General features: G+C 38.8%; 1 protein-coding gene across 1 annotated transcript in view; it reads right to left on the reverse strand.

Moving 5' to 3' along the window:
- LOC135476344 (LIM/homeobox protein Lhx1-like) overlaps nt 1–20055 on the reverse strand; it is a 66741-nt gene extending 46686 nt beyond the window's left edge. Inside the window, exons 1-2 of the mRNA XM_064756343.1 lie at nt 19321–20055; nt 14640–14842 (exon numbers count right to left, since the gene is read on the reverse strand). Coding sequence (XP_064612413.1) covers nt 14640–14842; nt 19321–19565 — 448 coding nt within the window. The 5' untranslated portion in view covers nt 19566–20055. The remainder of the gene's footprint in view (nt 1–14639; nt 14843–19320) is intronic.
- Between the last annotated feature and the right edge of the window lie 202 nt (nt 20056–20257).

Genomic DNA, 20257 nt, shown 5'->3' on the forward strand with positions numbered 1-20257 from the left:
TTAAGTGTAGATTTGTACATACCCCGTATTGAAATTTACATAACTGAAATCCCGGTTTCCACCCACCATAATGCTGGCCGCCGTCGTATAAGTGAAATATTCTTGAGTTCGGCGTAAAAAACACCAATGAAATAAATTTATAACTGAAATGATGACATCGTGTCAAAGGTATATTTTTTTACCGTTTCAACCATACACAGGTGTATAGATTAAATCAAAGCTTGCTATATTATATTGGACACATTATGAATGTATATTATTTAAACGAATTTAGACATGGATTCAAATTGAATGTCCACAAAAGTATCCGGAGGAAATATTCTTCAACCATTTTTCAATTGTAAGTCTAAAGAAGAAGAACAGGAAGTTTGAAATCTAGAAACCTTTAAAGTATTGTTTTGGTACTATAGGTTAAACGTCTACAAATCGTCTACATCACGATTCAGTAGAACAAAATTTATATGGCTTACATATTCTACATATATATATATATATATATATATATATATATATATATATATATATATACTTCAGCTGAAGCTAATCTCAATGATCCAAGTAAGCCGCTTTGTATACATTAACAACGCTAAAAAGTGAAAAGCTTTCACAGTATTATCTTATAGTTCAAGAAGCTCTACAAGTGATGGCTCTCTAGATGGCATGCGCAAAGCGTCAATATGGTAATAAAGATGCATACCTCACACGAAGAGGCAAAAAACAAACATATGGAGATAAGTGGATTTACATCTAAATCCCCATCTTAAAAATTTCATTTAATTCTTATGAAGGTAAGATGGCGTTTAAACGCGTCAGACTTCTGTGCTTTGGTTCTTTTTATTCGCGTCTCTTATGCTTTTTCAGACAAGTCGTATTCCCCATATCACTGAATGCAATACTAATTTGTCAGTCTCGTCAGATCTTCATTGGTGGTCGACATCGAGTGATATCAGTAGAAAACATCTACACTCTGACAAAGGCGGTGCTTACAAAACTATCACAATAATACCTAACCATTAATTAAAAGTCCAGCTGGTTAATTCAATTAACGTAAAGCTAAAACGGGAGAAAAGGTATACAGAGACGTGAACGTTAGGGGCGGATAATGAATTTATACGTCTAAATATGGTGTATAACTTCATAAAATACAATACGTTGTACGGATGATTCGAAAACAGAAGTAAAGCTACTTGAAAATTTATGACGGAGACATGCATTGAGATATCACAGATTATACAATAATGGTGAAGTGGTGCGTTGGGAAACTAGGGAACTATGGAATGTGGTAAAAACAAAAATTTTGGTAACAAATTGTGAAGTCATCATGCAGCAATATTCACAAAAACACGCACGCGCACAGACATTTACAAGTATATATACACGCATGTGCAAAATGCTTCTACTTTTTGACTAATTATTAACCTAATGTTCATTTGGAATGTATATGCACATATCAGAATACCATCGGAAATTACCATTCATTTATAGCAATAGTGGTTTTATTTGCATTTATATTATTTCCATGCGTCCACTGATGGTCAAACACATACATGCTTCTTAGAGTTTAGAAAAACAGACCAGTGGTGTGGTTTCGAAATAAGTTAGTCTCCGTCTGTGCGTATGAATAAATAGCTGCCGTACTGGCCACGTTGACTTGATTCATTGCTCTGGCAATTTCATTTACATTAATGAGACGGAGATGCAGTTGTTAATGGTAAATCGTGTTCGCGTTGGTTGGTCCGCTCTCCTAGACCTCCAGCTTGGAGGCTCCCTGGACATTAGTCGTAGAGTCAAGCACCTTTCGTGATCAGGCGCTGGCAGATCGCGTGTAAATTTACAGAAGGTCGCGGGCTACTATTCAACGCGGGACAAGGCTTTTGGTGAAAACTAAATTACGCCGGGAAAACGTCAACAGCCCCCCCCCCCCCCCACCACAATCTCATGAAAAACAATATTAGCGACGTCGTACAAACTAAATAAAATGTGAACTATAGCTAAAAAGGCGGATAGATTTATCGTGACATGTTATTTGTCTTGACATTTTGTCGTTTTAATACACCTTATAAACATAAGATGTTCGAGTTTTTGTTGCCTCAAATCAAACATCAACACCGATTTATCGACCAAACGTGTGCGTACACATTTAATACCAATTCCAGGTTTTAAAATAATGTTAAACATAATTACCATCAAAATGTTACAAAATAATCTTTACTGTGATTCATAAATTTTTAGAAGTCATTGGCATGTATCTTTTCTTTTTTACTTCCGATTGCAAATAAAAATAAGTTGCAAATATCTGGGGATAGAAGTAGTATTCGTGTGTTGAGTAAACACTACGTTTTCGTGTGGGTTTGTGAATGAATGGACAGTACTGATGCGAAATGTATCACAATATTTTTACATGCGACTTGTAAGGTCTTCGCTATTACATAGGCCAGCTATGACATAAACATCATCGGCCATCTTACTGTTGAGATCAGCTCGGGTTCGCTAGGCCTGGCAGATTCAACACTTAACACCTTAACATATAACAATTTGTCTTAGTGCCACAGGACCACAAAGGGAGTCAGTCAGATGGCATTAGGCGGTCAAGACTTCAGTCGTCGCTGAAGCACGGGTATAGATGTCAGATGAGCGAGTTGTTGGACGCGGACATATGGTCATCACGACGTTCCGTATGTGTACACTAATGCCCTTTGGGATCAATTCGGCCGATCGAATATGAATACCAAATGGGCATTTTACAGAAGGCTGGCAAATCTTTCCATACACACTAAACAGTCACTGATATCTGACGATAAGTGGAACTAGCTGAAATGACCCTCTTGTGACTTAACCAGTGTTTGTTCAAACTTTTACACCACGGACGTCTAGAGCTTCTTATATATTTGTCAGGTCATACTGCTTAAGAACATATATGAGTATAAAGATATGAAACAATTAATAAGACTTTGTCAAGGCAAACGAATGTACTGTCGTTTGTACTACAAAAATAATTTATCAAATTATAATAAAATTTTGTGTTGGATGAGACGAAATCAGGTTTGGACTAATTCTCGATTATAAAGAACCGTTGATTTTTTATTTGATTTATTTATTTATTTGATTAGTGTTTACGCCGTACTCAAGAATATTTCACTTATATCATGGTGGCCAGTTACTTTTCTAAAGTAATAATTTATTTACGTTACACCAAAACGCAATGTGCTACAGTGCAGCTGTAACAAATCGCTTTGTTTAAACTTTTGCTTCCCATCACTATTCCATGTGCCAGTCGGTGCAGTTTGTTATTTTACACTGACACTCTACATATATACAAGTCTTCTAATGCGCCTGCCGTAAGCAAATCGCTCAGAGATGAAGAAAGACTTGACGAAAACTGGGACAAACTGTGTCTTGTTTAAAACACAGCACCCCACAGATATTTTACACTAGACCGGCTCGGCTGGACGAGCACACACTCGTATAGGGGGATTGGGCGAGCGAAATCCCGCAAAATGTCAAAACAGACGACCTTAGCCCTGTGTTCAAATTTGTTATGTTTATATGGACGTAAAGCAAATGTCACAATGTCGTTGCGCCAAACCCGGCGATGGACTGCAACATACCCCGTCTATTGTATGGTTGCTGCAAAGGCCCATTTAGCAGCCAGCGATGAAAAGAACGTGTGCTGCTGAGAGACATAAACTTGTGTTGGCATTGTAACTAACCAGTGGCGTATACATATACAGATCTTGACCACACGTGCGCCTCTGGACACAAGAACTCTAGGTGTTCCACACTCTCACTTAATTTTCCTACTGTGCTAAAAAAATTCCCCCCACAGCCTGGTGGCTTAATGGTTAAACAGGGATACACTGACTGGATGGGTTGACACTCTCCAAACCTGTGTTATTTTTCAATTAGATAAACGACAGTCAGTAATTTTGTATTGACGGCCAGGGGTAATTTGCTTTCCTTCTCCTAACAAAAGACCACTTAGAACGAGCTGCCTGCCGATGAGCTCGTGCGACAACTGCAGTGGTCGTCATTGAGGTTCGCGTTCAGGTCTAGACCCATGTGTTATGTTACATGTTGGGAGTCTGTGAACGATTGGAGTGGAAAGCCGTGGATCTGCGCATGCACGTGTTTTGTCCCCAGTCCTTAACCCGTTACTATGGACAGGGCCAAAAAGAAGAGTAATAGTGTTAAATGAAATGAATGTTAAATTGCTGACAGGAGCCGTTAACAAAGTCACCCTACACACGCCATATCGGGGATTCCACAAAGTGTATCCAGTGACCTGATCAGATTGACGAAAATGAAGTGAAAAACAGATTTTCGTCTAGAACTAAAAACGTTTCCGAATACATTGTGAAAAAACTGGATACAACTGTGTAGGACAAAACGAAGCAACTGTACAGCTACGTTTCATTCAGTGCATGGTGTTAGTGATGGTACAAACATCACTCTTAATGTTTATGCCTCATATGAGGTCTGCATATCTAAGCAAACATGGATTCAGTTAACCATATGGCTAAAACAAGCTTGAGGAACCGGGCTGTGAATACAGTTCATGATATAGCTTCTGTATTTCATATGGCCTTTTCATTTGTCAAAACAATGATTCCACGAGGTCGTGCCAAGAAACACTTCGCATGAAATAAGCAAAAATAATGAATAGATTTAATCAAATTCATTGAAATATGTTAACATATTTTAACGTTATTGAGTCCATTCGTTGCTGTCATTTCTCACTTTTATTGAATAAAAGTAATATAATGTATTCAAAACGTCAATCAAATAATTCTACGAGTGAAACTTGGTTTACTCAGTATATATCGGGTGGGCCTAAAAATGGGCCGTACTTTGATGCCGCATTCCTCCATTACCCGTTGTTCAAACCCTTTCAAACTTTAGACATTCAAATGGCATGATTTTGTTAATATACTTATAGATCTTCAAGGTCATAGCTTGAGTAATCTGTACACAGGGTTAAAATGAAAACATAGCCTCAAAAACGCACGTTCCGGTGACCCACACTGCATCACCTGACAGGTGTCACGAGTATACAGCTGGAAAAAATACTCTCAAGAAGATTCGGGACTCAATCAGTTCATGGAAGAAATGTTTGCGCGCCATCTGCTCAGAAGATGGAGGACCAATTGATCACCTTTTCAAGTAAAACAAGGTAGAACATCATTTTGAAATGTCCGGAACATACGTTTTTGACACTATTCTGATTTTGATCCCATGAACAAAAATCTTGAAGGATGAAATTGAAAGCTGGTCTGTATACTTAGGACATAACGGCTTTTGAGTGTGTAAATTTTTAGAAGCTGATGTAAGGGGGTTTCGGAGATACTGAGTGCCAAAGCACGGCACATTTTTTATTCCCACCATATATATATATATCATATCAACTCCACATGAACACTTTCCCAGTGTATAATCTAAGGCAAGTTACAGCTATTAATCCCTTATTTCACAGAGTTATAGGAATTATAACAATAATCGAGACATTTAAAGAAACATAACTGTTATAAATTATCACATGTGTATAATATATCATTGATTTGGAAAAGTCATGGGCTTAACAGAGATATTTCTTTTTTGTAAATAAAATGTATATTTCCAAAACTGGTATAAAGGCGTATTTCGAAATTCATGCTTCTCGTTTTCTGGTAGAAGTCAGTGAATATCAATTTCTGGAACCAGAGGTTACCCTAGAATGCTACAACTTGGTAGAAAAACCACAAAATAAATATTTTCGTTTGCATATTATTCATCGCGGTAAGTATAACTTAGGTGTCTGCGAGGCAAGATATACAGTTAAGCCAGTAGACATGCAGCGCTTTTCTTACAAACAGCGCTTATTTCTTCTTATATTCAACTCATTTTTTAGTATGGTTAAGTCAATACCCTTGGAATACGGAAACCTGCAAAGTTGGACTAAAACAAATATTGACATGGTATAGAGAGGCCCGCGGGTAAAAACACTTGTTTGAATAAGGCGAGTTATCGGTGCTTAGGTCTCTACTCTCTTAAGGGTTTGCTCGGCCTGTTAGCCATAGCCTTATCCACAAAAATAACATGTTATTGTTTTCCCAAGTAAATTTGACTCCCGATTTCCTTCCTTTGGTTTTTATAGTGATAAGATAGATCAGTATACTAGTATATGCCTATATATCTGACAATGAAAGGAATTTACGGAGCGCTCTTAGAAAGATCAGGCAGTTGATAAATGCCTTGAAGTTCGTATTTATAATTTTTCAAAACAATCTTCTTTGTTCTTTGTTTTTTAATTTATTTAAATTTGCAATTTTTGTGCGGCTCGTATATAATAATGTCCCGTGTCTGTCAGCAAAGTTCTACTCAGAGAATGTCTAAGGAGAAAACAAGTCGATATTTGAAACATTCCACCAAAAAAATCTAAAAAAAAAACTTAATTATTCCCATTTTGGCATTGAAACATATTAATCCCCTGTCGATGTAGTTCTACTACTTTTTAAAACATTCAATAATATTTGCTCTTTGCACTTTATGGCCCATTTTCAACTTATCATACATCGGATAAGTTATATCTGCATATGACGTCGTGTTTTTCCCCCTGCAGCCACCCCTATTTGTACCATTTCTGAAAACACTTACCACGTACATGACATTATGTACCGCCTTGAGCTACAGATAAACGCTGACACGTCGAAATTTAACAATAATTACTCCTTATTACATCAGATGGTTGCTGAAAAAGCTCTCAAATACGAATGTCACCGGTCTCTGGGGGCTAAGCGTGCTGGACGGACCACTCCTCTTGCCAGCTCGTGAAAATATCATCTCCAGCAGTGCATCTGTCCCTACGGGTGACAGCGCTGATTTGACGTCCCGAGGAATGCATTTCGTATAATAAGCAGCTTTTGGTACATGGCGTCTTGTCATATTTAACTTAATATGTATACTTGGGGCAGGATATTAGGCGCATTATATAATCATTTCAAATACGTTAAATCAGTTACTGAGTGGTGAGGACTTCCACTTATATGGGAATGCTACCTAAGGTAATTATATATATATATATTAAAGAAAAAAGTTGATATACTATGCATGTATGTTGAAAAAGACAGGACAAATTTGGCAGCAAACATAACGAGGAGTAAACAAACTAGATTTCCATTAAAAAAGCACGCAAGAAAAAAAAGACCGATGGATCGTTAACGGTTTCAATAATTAGCAAATTTTCATTTCATTTGTGTAGTAATCAGTGTTGACGATGCACTTGAGGCTCCCAAACTACAGCCGCTTCTGTGCAACACTAAACGTTAAAACATTATGAAATATTAAACAGTTTTCTCTTGTGACAAAGCAAACAGAAGCCGACGACATTTGCGAGGATCTTGCAATGACAGACCGGTAGTGGAGGCCACAAGGTTGCGAGCTGTCTGCAGCCGGCTATAAAGGATCCGCGCAGCATGGAACGACGTGCAAGCATTGCAAGAGGCCATGCTGCCACGCCAGCCTGCCAGGAAAGCACACACAGGCTTCGAAACTCCCGAGTAGGAGACTCTTGGTCAAATATTAGCTACTCCAAGTTAGATGACAAGTGCTCATGTGTATCTGACAGGCGGCTTGGAAGCATTATCAGAATAACGAGCAAATACAAACACACCTTTCCTAAAACACGAGACCAAATATATGAGTTTCCATGTAAATGGTTAGGGACACGCTACTTCACGTTAATTGACCGACTTCACTTAGTATACTGAAAACAATTGGATTTGTACGCTATGTCCATTGGTTATCCTTCCACACTGCAATATTATATTCAAACTTCTATACGTGGACAGCTCTGGACGGTCTGAAAGTATGGGTCTTTATAACTTTATCTAGGTATTAAATTGATATTTCCAAAACAGAAAGAAAATACTCAATGGCAAAGCGCCTGTGAAACCTAGTTTCACACGATTAACGACCTCAGATGCTATGAATATACGATGCTATTCTCGAAAATTTGAGCGAATGTCACGTAGTATTTTCCTACAATACAATCGATACAATCAATGGTCTCCGTTCATTTCAAATTAAAATTTGTACAATAGTGTCGTCTATTTTTCAAAAAATTTCCGTTTTCATTCTTAAACCATCTGTTTTAGTAAACTTGTAAAATGTATCACCCTATTAGGCATGATTGGTGATTGGTGCCGTATACTTAAAAATGTTTCATATTTATGACAGTTACAATGTTTATGGGCCAATGCGGTCGCTGTGAGTTCAAGTCCAGGTCATGTTGGCTTCCTCTTCGACCGCGCGTGGGTAGGTCTGCAGCAGCCTGTGGATGGTCGTGGGTTTCCCGCGGGCTTTACCCGGTTTCCTCTCACCATAATGCTGACCGCCGACCCATAAGTGAATTATTCTTGTTTATGGGTGGATGCAGCCCTGCGGAACTCTAATGAAATCACTTCACCTGACAAAACCCCTGACATAAATCCGTGGCGGGACCACCGGGATCAGATTCGAACCTGTGACCTGACTGTTCACTGGAAACTGCCGATGTAAGTCATTAGCCTTCTCGACCATGCTTGGTCTAATCACCATGATTTAACATCGTTGCGCATATATCAGACAGTGTCTAGATTGGTCTAATGGGGACTACATTACACGATAAAACATTCGAATTCGAGCCCAAGGTATGTGGTAGTTACCGATACATTTTTTTTGCACATCACTTCCAGGCGAAACTGTGCGCTGAAGAGGTATCCATGAACATGAAGAAAACCCCCGCCATATCAATGTGCTTCATCAAGAATGGGGTAACAAACATATACAAGCATGTAAGGTGAGAGTGAAACCTTTCCAAAAAGTCACATATCGACGTGAACCTGGAGGCCACCTTTCGAATACATAACTCTACGCCCTCGTGTCAAAAGGGCTGATTTATGGGAACCCACTGGGAAGTAACACTGTGAAATAAGGGATTAAGGTGAATTCTGCCAGCAGGTCAGGGGATCCATTTTGGATGACGGGAATTTATACTCGATGTGCTTTTTATGACAGCTCGGATTTTTGGCATACAAATGGTTCACAGAAAAACAAAACATGTATTCTTTTCTTTTTAAAGGCCAATGGTGGTCTGTAAGTCAAAAGTTTGGTATTTAAATTATTTGATAAGAATGACAGGTGTATGGGAACGACTTCCTTGAACGCGTTTTCAGGTCATGCGATATACGCGTACATTATCCATGTATAATTGATGTGTAAGTATTGTGCAGCATACAAAATCCATACGTAAAACAGTTACATGCAAGTGTTGGTCAATTTGTGCTTACCTTTATGGTATATTTTTAGCATATGTTTAATACGGCATTATTTAATTGATCTCAATCCGAATAAGTTTATAGAGAATATGTAATTAAATATTTGATTCGGTGCTTTCCCTACTATATTTCGTACCATGCTGAACCGGTCAGCTTATAACGATGCAGTTATGGCCACCTTGTATATGAGTGCCATAATTGTCCCTTTAGTCCCTTTTAGTGATCCACCCGGTGACTTATCTAATAGGCCTAATATATATATATATATATATATATATTCGGAAACCACCGCCCTTCACGGAGAACTTAACAGACCCTCTGACTAAAGGCCGCGAGCGAACCAGCCTGATGCACAAGCCGAATCTGCTCTTGTCATTTTTATAAGTGAAGTGCAATTAGTTGATGGAAGCTGTCTCTAAGAATATGTCGAATGCAATAACTGGTAATTACGATCTCTGTGTTTACATACACACAAAAGAAGACAGTTAAGTTAAGGAGCTTTTGTAACACTGTTCATCACTCTTGCTTATGGGCATTTCGCACACCGACTTGTGTCCTGCAATACTCGCATGTATCAATTTATTTAATGGCTACAATTACACAATTACCTTCCTTTATGAAAGTGCGGAGAAAAGTTATGACAATTCTTCATGAAACAGATTCGGGAAAAAAAGTTTCACAACACACTCAACTTAATTATTTTTTAAATTCAGTAATAATTGTCATGTTTCTAACTCAGCTCCAACAACAATTCGATGTTCATCACTTAAAATGTTTCAACATATTCTATACGCCACAGTTTATAGACTTCTGAAAAGAACCAAGAAAAATTACGTTTGTTCTGAGAGAGTCAGCTTTACCTGTAAACGTAATTTGCTTAATAAGACCTGTACAGAACTCTCGTTGATTCATCGGGATAGTGGGGCTACGGATGCTCATACCGTCCCCTGACTTTTGTCCAGCATAACAATGACCATATGTATATATACATATTTATTTACTACCTTACAGTACATGTGTGCATGTAAACATCTTAATGTTGCTATACAGACTAAGTATGAGTTGTGCATTTCTTCTTTTTCTCAACAACAAGGAATGTGGTGGTGCACACGACTCCCTGACGCCATATAATTCAGATGGTTTTATAGGTACTTGTGGCTGTACTTCCTTATTTAATCGATGGTTTGATAAAAACGTATGCATGGTTGATAAAAGCGTATGCATGGTTGCTAAAAAGGCGGATTCAGATAAAACAAATGTGAACCACAGGAGCTTTCACAAAACGGCTGGATTGAGGTTGACCAATAATAAGATATAACATCGCAGAGAGAAGACATTTCTTATTTATCCGGCACTATTGTTGGAAAAAATGCTACTTGCACGTGATCCCGGTGACTAAACTTATATATATATATATATATATATATATATATATATATATATATATATATATGCTAGAACCACCATGGGGCCAACACAGAGTGTACAATAACAGTGCACCTACACAGATATATATCTTATCGTATTAGGCCCAGGTTTTATGGTTGGCTGGGTGTACACAGATGAAAGAGGATGGACTTCTTTCACACCAGGAGGTGATTCGCCGTTCATAATACACACTATAGCGCCCTTATATATACCAGTGTTTGTATGACAGTGAAACACGAATGATACATATATGTGTATATGTATACTCTGCTACGTGCACATGCCAGTTGTGTTTCGTGTCAAACCCGGCAAATCCTCTAAGTACATTTACCCGCCAGAAATTTCAATACTTTACAACATTTTGCCGACTGCCCAAGACACGAGTAATACAAATATTCCAATAAACAAGCTATCAATACTGCCCACATTTTACCTAATGCCTCTTCAGTTCTCTATAACACACGCACCAATTAAACTTCTTAGCACATCCTGTTCGTGTCTTTTTAAATGGGGCTTATGGTCTATAAGGGATTTACAGAAGAAAAAACAAAACAAGCCGCGATTCATCTCGCAGTTTTCCGCGATCTAATATCTGCGGCGGTACAAATTACAGATGTCACATTAAGTCATAATGAAGACTTGTCGCAACCGCTTGAAAACTCGTGCCTAGCTCCACACACTGGAGTCACGGCTGACATCTTGACCGACTTCAGTATATTTCTGTAACTTTCGATAAATTTAATGTAGCGTAAACCGCTATAACTAAATTAGTCTGTTCTATATAGCGACAGCATGGAGGCCGTATGCGTTGTAAGTTACAGGGGCAAAACGCAGGTCATATGCGCCGATAAAGGTCTGTATATGTGCACGTGGAGTATACGAGGGAGGATACGAATATATTAAATAGCTTTACACTTGGAAGGGCACCGTGTAAGTCCATTAGCCGCATGCGTATGCAGATGTTAATAGCCGTGTTCAGCGGGGCAAATGTGTCCCTCCATGCAAAACAGATCGACTGTTTGCATAACATACACATAAACTTCGATGTATCTTACAGAGCGAAAGGCGTGATGTGTAGCACTGTACATAGTTATATGCATGTGGCGGTGTTGGGCTACACATTACCCTTTGTACTGTGTATAACTAACAGAATGTGGGTGGCCTAGGTTATATTATATATATAACCCATAACTACTGAAATAGGAAATTATTAAAAATTATATGTAAAATTGAGAAGAAAGGAGAGGGCAAATTTAATGGAGCGAAGGCAGATTCGTTACATGCGTAACTGGCGCATTTGCAGAACGAAGAAATCAATACTAAGAATTAATGACAAAGGACTTCATAACAGTCAAACTGACCGTTTTTTCTAAATCGTAATGAAGCGTGATAGACGTGACAAAATTATGTTGACAAATATAAGGGCCTACATTAATACCTAATATGGAGCTTCGTATACGGTGCTAAGTAAACAAAATGTTAATTATTTTGTATTTAGTTTAACTGATTGTTGTATGTGTGTGTTTCCTGCATGACTTCAAGCATGGCGCATGTGCATAATAAACACCAATACGGGGTTTTGCAGAAAGTGTCGCAGCTGTTGACACGTGTATAAAGAACAAATGACAGGATCAGATTATTGGCAGTCACAATGACGACTAGCTTCTTGTTACGACATCAGTTCTCTCATATAATTGGTGATTTGACATAAGTCATTATCTCTCCACGCGCTGGGCCAAATGCCATGGTCATCTACAAGGCCCTATGTGCTTATACCGTAGATTACTTTTCTGTCCCCCCCCCTCCAACCCATTACCAACCCCCAACGAATATTACAGAAATTCACTACCCCGCTTTCGACCCCTGCGCACGAAATTCATTAACTAGTTTCTATTCCTCGATGATTTACACAACACAATTTATCTGTGATGCAAATAAAAAAGGTATATAAATCAGCTAGTGTACTAGAGGAATGTTAAGAGTTGTTTGGTACAAAATGATGTGACTTTTACCAGATATGTTATGAGGGCTTTGTTGGTCCAGACTGGGGATTCTGTATGGATTTCACTGGACATCTTATGTGTTTTTTTCTTCTAAACCGAATGTTATATGGCCTTAAATAATCAACTAAACATCTACATGAATGACACATAACTGTCATGTCAGAAATGAAATTTAGACGTCTTCGATAATATCATCTGTGAAACTAATTTATCTGACAATCACCCTACCCCCAATTTGTTGTAAAGATATAGGTAAACGTAAATGAGAGGAGATTTTATTTCTGAGAATAAATGCTGTTATGTCTTACGCTTGTAAAACACACATCAGTTTAATAAGGTCTTGTTCAATATTTGTCCGTCGTAAAAATACAAGCACCAATGAAAAGCCTTGTGTGTTATGAAAGAGTCAAACTGCAATAAGTTTTAAATTCGGACAGAAAATAGTTATTTCCGTGATTCGGTTGTAGAAAAACAAGAGATACACTTCATGGGAGGAAAAAGTCCCTGCAATTTCGTAAATTCAGAGTCTACAGCGAAACAATTTCTTTTAAAAGGCAGTAAATTCCCTAGAACAGTCTTTTGAAAACGTGATCGGCATAAAGGAACGGAAAAGGACAAGTCCCTGAGGAGGCCTGTTTCGTGCGTCTCCACTTCTATCCTTTATTCAAACTACGGCCGATAAAAAAAAATTCTTAGGAGCTCACTCTGTCGAATGTGTTGTGTGCTCCTGACATGAAGAGCTTCGCCGGTGCCACGGCAATTTTGAAAGAGCTCCGAAACGCCCGAGGGCTGCAGTGGATTTCTTTTGGGGCATTACTAAAGATGTGTTTTTTTTTGGTACCCTGGTCGATATAGCAGATAAAAAATCGAAAACGGACCAGTTGGTCAAGTGATGCTATTCTTCAATCACTTAATATAAGCTAACGAGTCAGCTTTTATAAGATAAAGCCTAGAAATGAAGGTATTCCGCTAAGATCTCACACCACATGCCTCTGATTTGTCCCCAAACGTAAAGCCCTGCAGTGGAGAATGTATTTACGTAACAGTTGACAGGATATAATTGGGGGGGGGGGGAGGGGTGCAACAGGATATGCTTTTGAAAACTTCATAGGTATTAAAATTCGATAATATCGGGTTTTCATAAGTTTCAGGGAAGATGACTGTCTTTCAGTGAATGAGTACTAGTGTATTTATTATTACACTGCGGTTTCAGAAGGAAATGGAAGCCACATACAAATGTGAACCGATACGTACGGCAAAAAGTCTTGTGGAAACTCAGACACTGGTGTCATTGAGGGCAAAACGGTAAATATTAACTCTGATGCCTGCTGATGGTATGGCTTTAAAATCCCGCCTCATGGTATTTATTATCACATATTTTAACTGCCAAAGATATATGTCCGTGGATAAAAGTTGACTAGCAGCTGAAGTACATCGGCGAAGTTGTCATTCGCCATATTTGTTAAGTGAACACTATCAAATTATTCTGGGGAATATCTGCTGAAATGGAAACTGTCCCCTTCTCTGAAATTTGGCCTAATAACGCTCTACCGTCCGGTTATAAATAGAGGCATTCAGTAGAGTGTAAGGCGCCCCGTGGGGTGGGCTTAATGCCTCCCGGCCCTCACAGTTCACGCGCATTTCTATAGAAACTATTTAAACTCTATAAATTATTTCGAGGACACAATACTTTAAACCCTCTTGAGATTCTCTAAATAAAACGATAAACACAATATTCCGAAAATTAAATTCCTGTTCGCGATAATTTTTTTACTCTGTGTTTAGCAACAAAATCGGCCTTTTCACCCATTGTGGACAAACGTTTAATGTGACATATATATATATATACTAAGAAATATTCCTTCTATAATACTAAGAAATTTAGCTCGGCGTAAATTATATTTGTGTTTAAACTTACCTTGGAATTTACTGTTTATGTAATCCTCTTTGCAGATAAATTTGTTTTCGTCTAAAACGTAGAGTTCTTCGCCCGTCGACAGCTGTTTTCGGCAAACCATACAGGTAAAACATTTCAGATGGAAGACTTTATTCCTTGCCCTTCGGACAAGGTCATTGGGGGAGATACCTTGTGAACAACCAGCACATTTCGTCCCGAACCGTCTGATAAATAAAAAAACAAAACGCACACCACAATTAATATTGGTTGTGTAATATTATATATTGCCAAAACTACAATGAAAACAAAAATAACATTTTAGTTCATGTATAAATTTTGAAAGCATGAAATCCACAAAAAATATATTTGGGCAAGTTTAAATAAACAAATTTAAAAATTAGTAAAGATAAGTGATTTGTAACGTTGACCCTTCGTCTATTGGGCATAATTATAGAGCCATCTCAGATGAAACAAAATTTCGATTAAAACTGAATGATTGTTTGTTATACCTGTTGGATGTATTGATCTGACAAACGGAACATAGTTGTTCCGAATTCAAGTGTGTAGCCCAAATATGGCTGTGATTATATCAAATGTGGTTTAATTGGTCGTTGGTTTACAAAGGTAGTTCAGAGGGACTGTGGTTGACGTTTGTAAATTATCAGGCTAGTAACTTGCCTGCTGCTCTTGTGTCTTGGTGGCTACGCTTGTTTAAGATGGCTGGCCCATGTGGACGGGCCGATAAGAACATATAAGTTCACTGATGTGCAGAGAAGAACTATTTAATCGGCAATTAATTGTTGTGCTTGTCTCTGATCCCATACCCAAGAGTCGATAATTTACTAATTTACGGGAAGGACAGGCGAGGTTTTTGTCTCCTAGCTGTATTTAAAATTTCGCACCGCCATCTGCTCCAAGTTTGGGCGAGCGGCTAAGCCGGCGGTAACAAAACGGCCCGCTGGGTTTGTCTTTCTGTCGAATTGGCCTTCGCCTGCGGAGGCCTTAGCATCCAGGCGAGCGTTAATATGTTACGCACCGTAAACACTGCCGGGGAAAAGGGACATCATATGAAATGTGAACAATGAACATCAGGTTAGAGCTGTGGTCATTGCAGTACTGAATTCGTTAGATACATTATAATTCGCATTCCAAATCAGCATGTAAATATTTTCCTACGGTTGAATATAATTTGAATATTAATGTATATATAATTCTTAATTCAGCCGAACAGAAGCAGGTCATAGTAGTATGCTTTCATTTGTTTCGTTTGTGCACAGAATTTTGAAAGCCTGTCGTTCATACTGATTCTGGGTATTTCGTGGGATTTTGTCTGCCCCGGGCGCAAAAAGGGCACTAGTAGGACCAAGGCTTGCTACAACGCTGACAGGTGGCCGGAGAATGGGGCGATATTTGTGGAGAGGTATCCTCCCTGTCTGCAAATCCCGAGGAGTGGGGGGCGATGTAATCCCTACCCAATACAACGACAGATATCCCCAGTTCCGGGCCCTTGAAATGTGCATGGCACTGCAGTGAAGGATTAGGCACTTGTGAAGCGCTGTAGGACTATTTATTATGTCGTAGTCAAAGGGCCGGTGTCACCGGCGTAATGACTAGATACTTGAAACTTCTCGTCAAATGCTCTCCTCTTTGCGTGTCACCTTTTTGGAATATCGATGTTGCGCTCTGGACGGATCACACTCAACAAAGGTGTGATTGTAACGCGATCGTTAGACATCAATTAAACTGATAGAGTCTGTAAAAAGCCAATGAGTGATATAACATTTACAGCGTTGTGTATAGGACACTGAATATGTACCGAATGATGCGTTTGAATATTGTGCAAATATGACTGGCCCCGACTTCAGTGTTTATGCGCGTGTGTGTGTGCATATTCCCTCGGACAATTGTTCACTATGTATATAAGATATGCACGATTGGATGGTCAGTCTTAATACGATTCGCTCAACGGAATTTATAAGAAAATACCAGGGCATATCTGAAGCAAAAGTGATTGCATATCAAAGCATCTGCTGTACGCAGTCCTAGTGCATCTAATCTTTTTAACAAAATGTTAACAACTGATTTAAGTACAATGACGAGATGATTGACCCACTAGTATTTTTGCATATATACCAATGACACCAGGAACTGAGGAGCACATGGTAAGACATTGATCGACTGTTTCTACAGTTACGCTGTTCTTTATATTTAGGGTACATGTTTTTTTCTTTCAAAAAAAAATAGTACATATGCAAAAACATAAAATACGAGCGCTTTACACACGAGAACATAGAAGTCTGTCTTTCAGCACAGTTAGTTTTCTATACAGGCAGTTTAACAAGTTTGCCATAGATACCGAGAGGCTGTCTGTAAGGAAGGGGTCTGCCAAATTGTGATAAATATAAATTATACTAACTTCTCAAAAGCGACATAAAAGAAAAGCGAGGTGTTAAGTATTTGGTAGGCGCGGATCGTTAATTTGTCAAAGAAAGCCAAAGAATAGTCTTCTCAGCTGGATAAGAGATGTCTTTGTATGCAAATAGACGCTTGATCAAAGAGACATTTGGGAGGATGGCTTGGTATAGGGAACATTAACTCCATCGCCCCTGACATGAACTTCTGCCGCACTGTTTTCTGGTTTTAAGGTCAATGCGGCTTTTCTGTCTACCGTAAACAAAAAAAAAGATGTCCACGTATTTGGGCGAGAAAAAGGACATTTATGTCAAATCCGGCATTCGTGCGTGGCGATCGTACAGGTCTAAACACTCGCCTATAAGACAGAGCTTCGGGCGATAACCTTTGTCTAAAAGGCGAAGAGTATATCGGGCAATTGACTGTGAACTGTACACATATGTGTCCTACAGGTTCGAGTTACACTCAACAAAGCCGACAATATGTATACATATAAGAGTACATGTACATTTATGAAACCTAGGTTTAAATACACAACAGTTTATTCTCATTTCCATAGGTGTTTGATGGTTGTAATGAAATAGCATTTTACGGACTGTTACAGTGTCGGATACATTGCATACGGTATCGAGACGAATGCTATTTATTTAGTTCAATGACTGTTAACTGGGTGTTAGCATTACATCGACAAATAGCTCATTAAACTAAATGTTAATGCCTTCAAACAACCCTGATCAATGTCAGCGTTTCATAGAGGAGTTTAACATAGTTTTAAAATTTGTTAAATTGCAGATATCACATGACTTAACAATTATTCGGCTTCTTGTACAGCACACTCTTGTATACATGTATGCATGTTGTAGCACAGAAACTTGAAAAGTCCTGTGAATACTGATTTTGATAAAATCCATGTAGTATAATATGGACAATACGTCATTGCAATCCAAGACATTGTTAGAAACTCTACAAGCAAGCATGTTCGTGGAACACAAACATAACAGAAACAATATGTATACAGTGTGTTTTTTAAGACGTGTAAATATACAGACAGCAAAGGCGTTATTGCCAATCATAGTTATTGTCAGTCAGTATATTACAGTAATATCTGCGCAATGACACAAGCAAACAGGTCCATATATAAAGCATTGGTATAACACTGGTATAATAATGTTCATAAAACCACAAAGGTAAGAATGAATACAAATTCGACACTTGCTTCACAACCTTCTAAAACAGTTATTTACACTACCTGATATTATTTCATGTGGGGAGCATGAAATGCGTTTGAGAAAATTCCATTGTAAAATATCAAATGCAAAATGTAGACAGCCAATGCTATAATATATGTATGTAATTTGGGTAAATAAACCAGAAAATAAAGGCGTGTTTGGTAAGATGCACGTGTTGAGATCTTCATACTGAGACGTGAGTTTACTCTGTAGACCGCATAGATCCAGGACGAGCATGTGCTTGGGTCACAAGCATACAACTAGGCTGTGTACACATATAACGGGTAGACCGGTTTAACAGTTCCCATGGTTGTGTAGAAATTGAAGCCACTGACAAGAATAACATGTAAATCGTCAGTACATCCCAGTAAATTCCAATTTAGTGGGTAACACATGCAGAATGTTTCACGCAGTGTGTCGGTAAAAGCACACATAGATCAACGGCGTTTTTATTCAGTGTTAAAATTAACAATAATTTCGTTTGTAAGCAGTTGTTTTGTTTTTGTTGTGTTATAAAGCCAAGGATAACTGTCTGCAGTTTAGAAAATAAACACTTTCACGTGGAAATCTGAATTACATTTAACTGCACGCTACCGACAAGATAATTGCATGTCATACCCTTGATATGATTTCATTGCATTTATGTAAAGATAGCATGTAATCGTAAATCATGAGCAGACTTTTTAAATTTTCTATTTTAAAATTTAGGTATCATGAACTTCATGAGCTAACATTACACTACAAATGAATTCGATCTTTTATTCAATAGACAGTGCAGCTAAAATGTGTAAGTTAAATGTTAAAACACGGAATTTCGCATGTGAAATACCTGACAATATTATTATTATTATTATTATTATTATTGTTATTATCACAAACTTTGTTAGATGCACATTGGTTACAGGTCAATGCTCTTTCTGGACATGGAATACCAATATATTCCATCTTATCATAAATAATAATCATGTATAAATCGTTTGAAATTCATTACCCTTTCCTTGTGCTGACACTTGTAGACTTAATCATAGCACTGATTGTATAGTTTTGTATGTATAACCTACCTGAAGAAATCTGTCCTGCAGTAAAGTTTGCCTTCCCGAGAGAAGCACTTTTCTGTCAGACTGGATTTGCAGTCGCAACACTGTACGCATTTGGCATGCCAAGCCCGGTCCAGGACGTTCAACAAGAAACGGTCAAGAATTGGCCGTTCGCAGCCCGCACATGTGACCATGGCCCTTTTGGAAATGGCCACTTTGAATGGTTTACACTCGCCGGGTGATAACCCCCACTCTGGAAAGCTGGACATAGAAGCGGAGGTACGGCAAAGGTGATGGAAGAGAAACTACGGTTGGCCTCTTGTAGGCGGAACCGCCAGGGCTTCCTATAGCTGCAGTTCCTACCCGTCCAAAACACGCATATGCTACAATGTTCACCGTTGTTTGGTCTACTTCTTCAGAGAGCTAGCTGTCACTACGGCATAGACTGTAGACAGCATCCAAGTGTAGCGGGCTAACTCGTGCACAGCACGCCCGTGCGATACGGCCACTCCGGGTGTGTACTGCGACGACACACGTGCTGAAACCGCGCACTTAAACGGGACAGAACACTAGCGAACAGTAGCCCAGTGGATGGTCTAAAGATGGTTTCAAAGTATAATCCCGAGTGTCATGGTTTACCAGATTTGACAGCTGTACGTAGTGAGTGCTCTCAGTTCCGAGTAGTGTACATTCACTACGAGTCTTCCTCAGTAACACGCCACTCTGACTGCCATCCTACACTCGGCCCGGCCTTTCACACCATCTCGGGGCGGAGCCTGCAGTTCAAGCCTGCTGTCAATCACCACCCGTCGTTGTGCGATACGCAAGGACGCTCCTAGTTGTATTCCAACACAGATTGCATAGCCTCCCTCAAATCGCAGCGAAGACGACCGCGAGTATCTTTGCTGAAGCCCTGGTCCAATGGGAACTCGTAGAAGTTTTCCAATGTCCTCCTAGCCAA

The sequence above is a fragment of the Liolophura sinensis genome, chromosome 10, assembly GCF_032854445.1.
Source record: "Liolophura sinensis isolate JHLJ2023 chromosome 10, CUHK_Ljap_v2, whole genome shotgun sequence".
NCBI classification, from domain to species: Eukaryota; Metazoa; Mollusca; class Polyplacophora; order Chitonida; family Chitonidae; genus Liolophura; species Liolophura sinensis.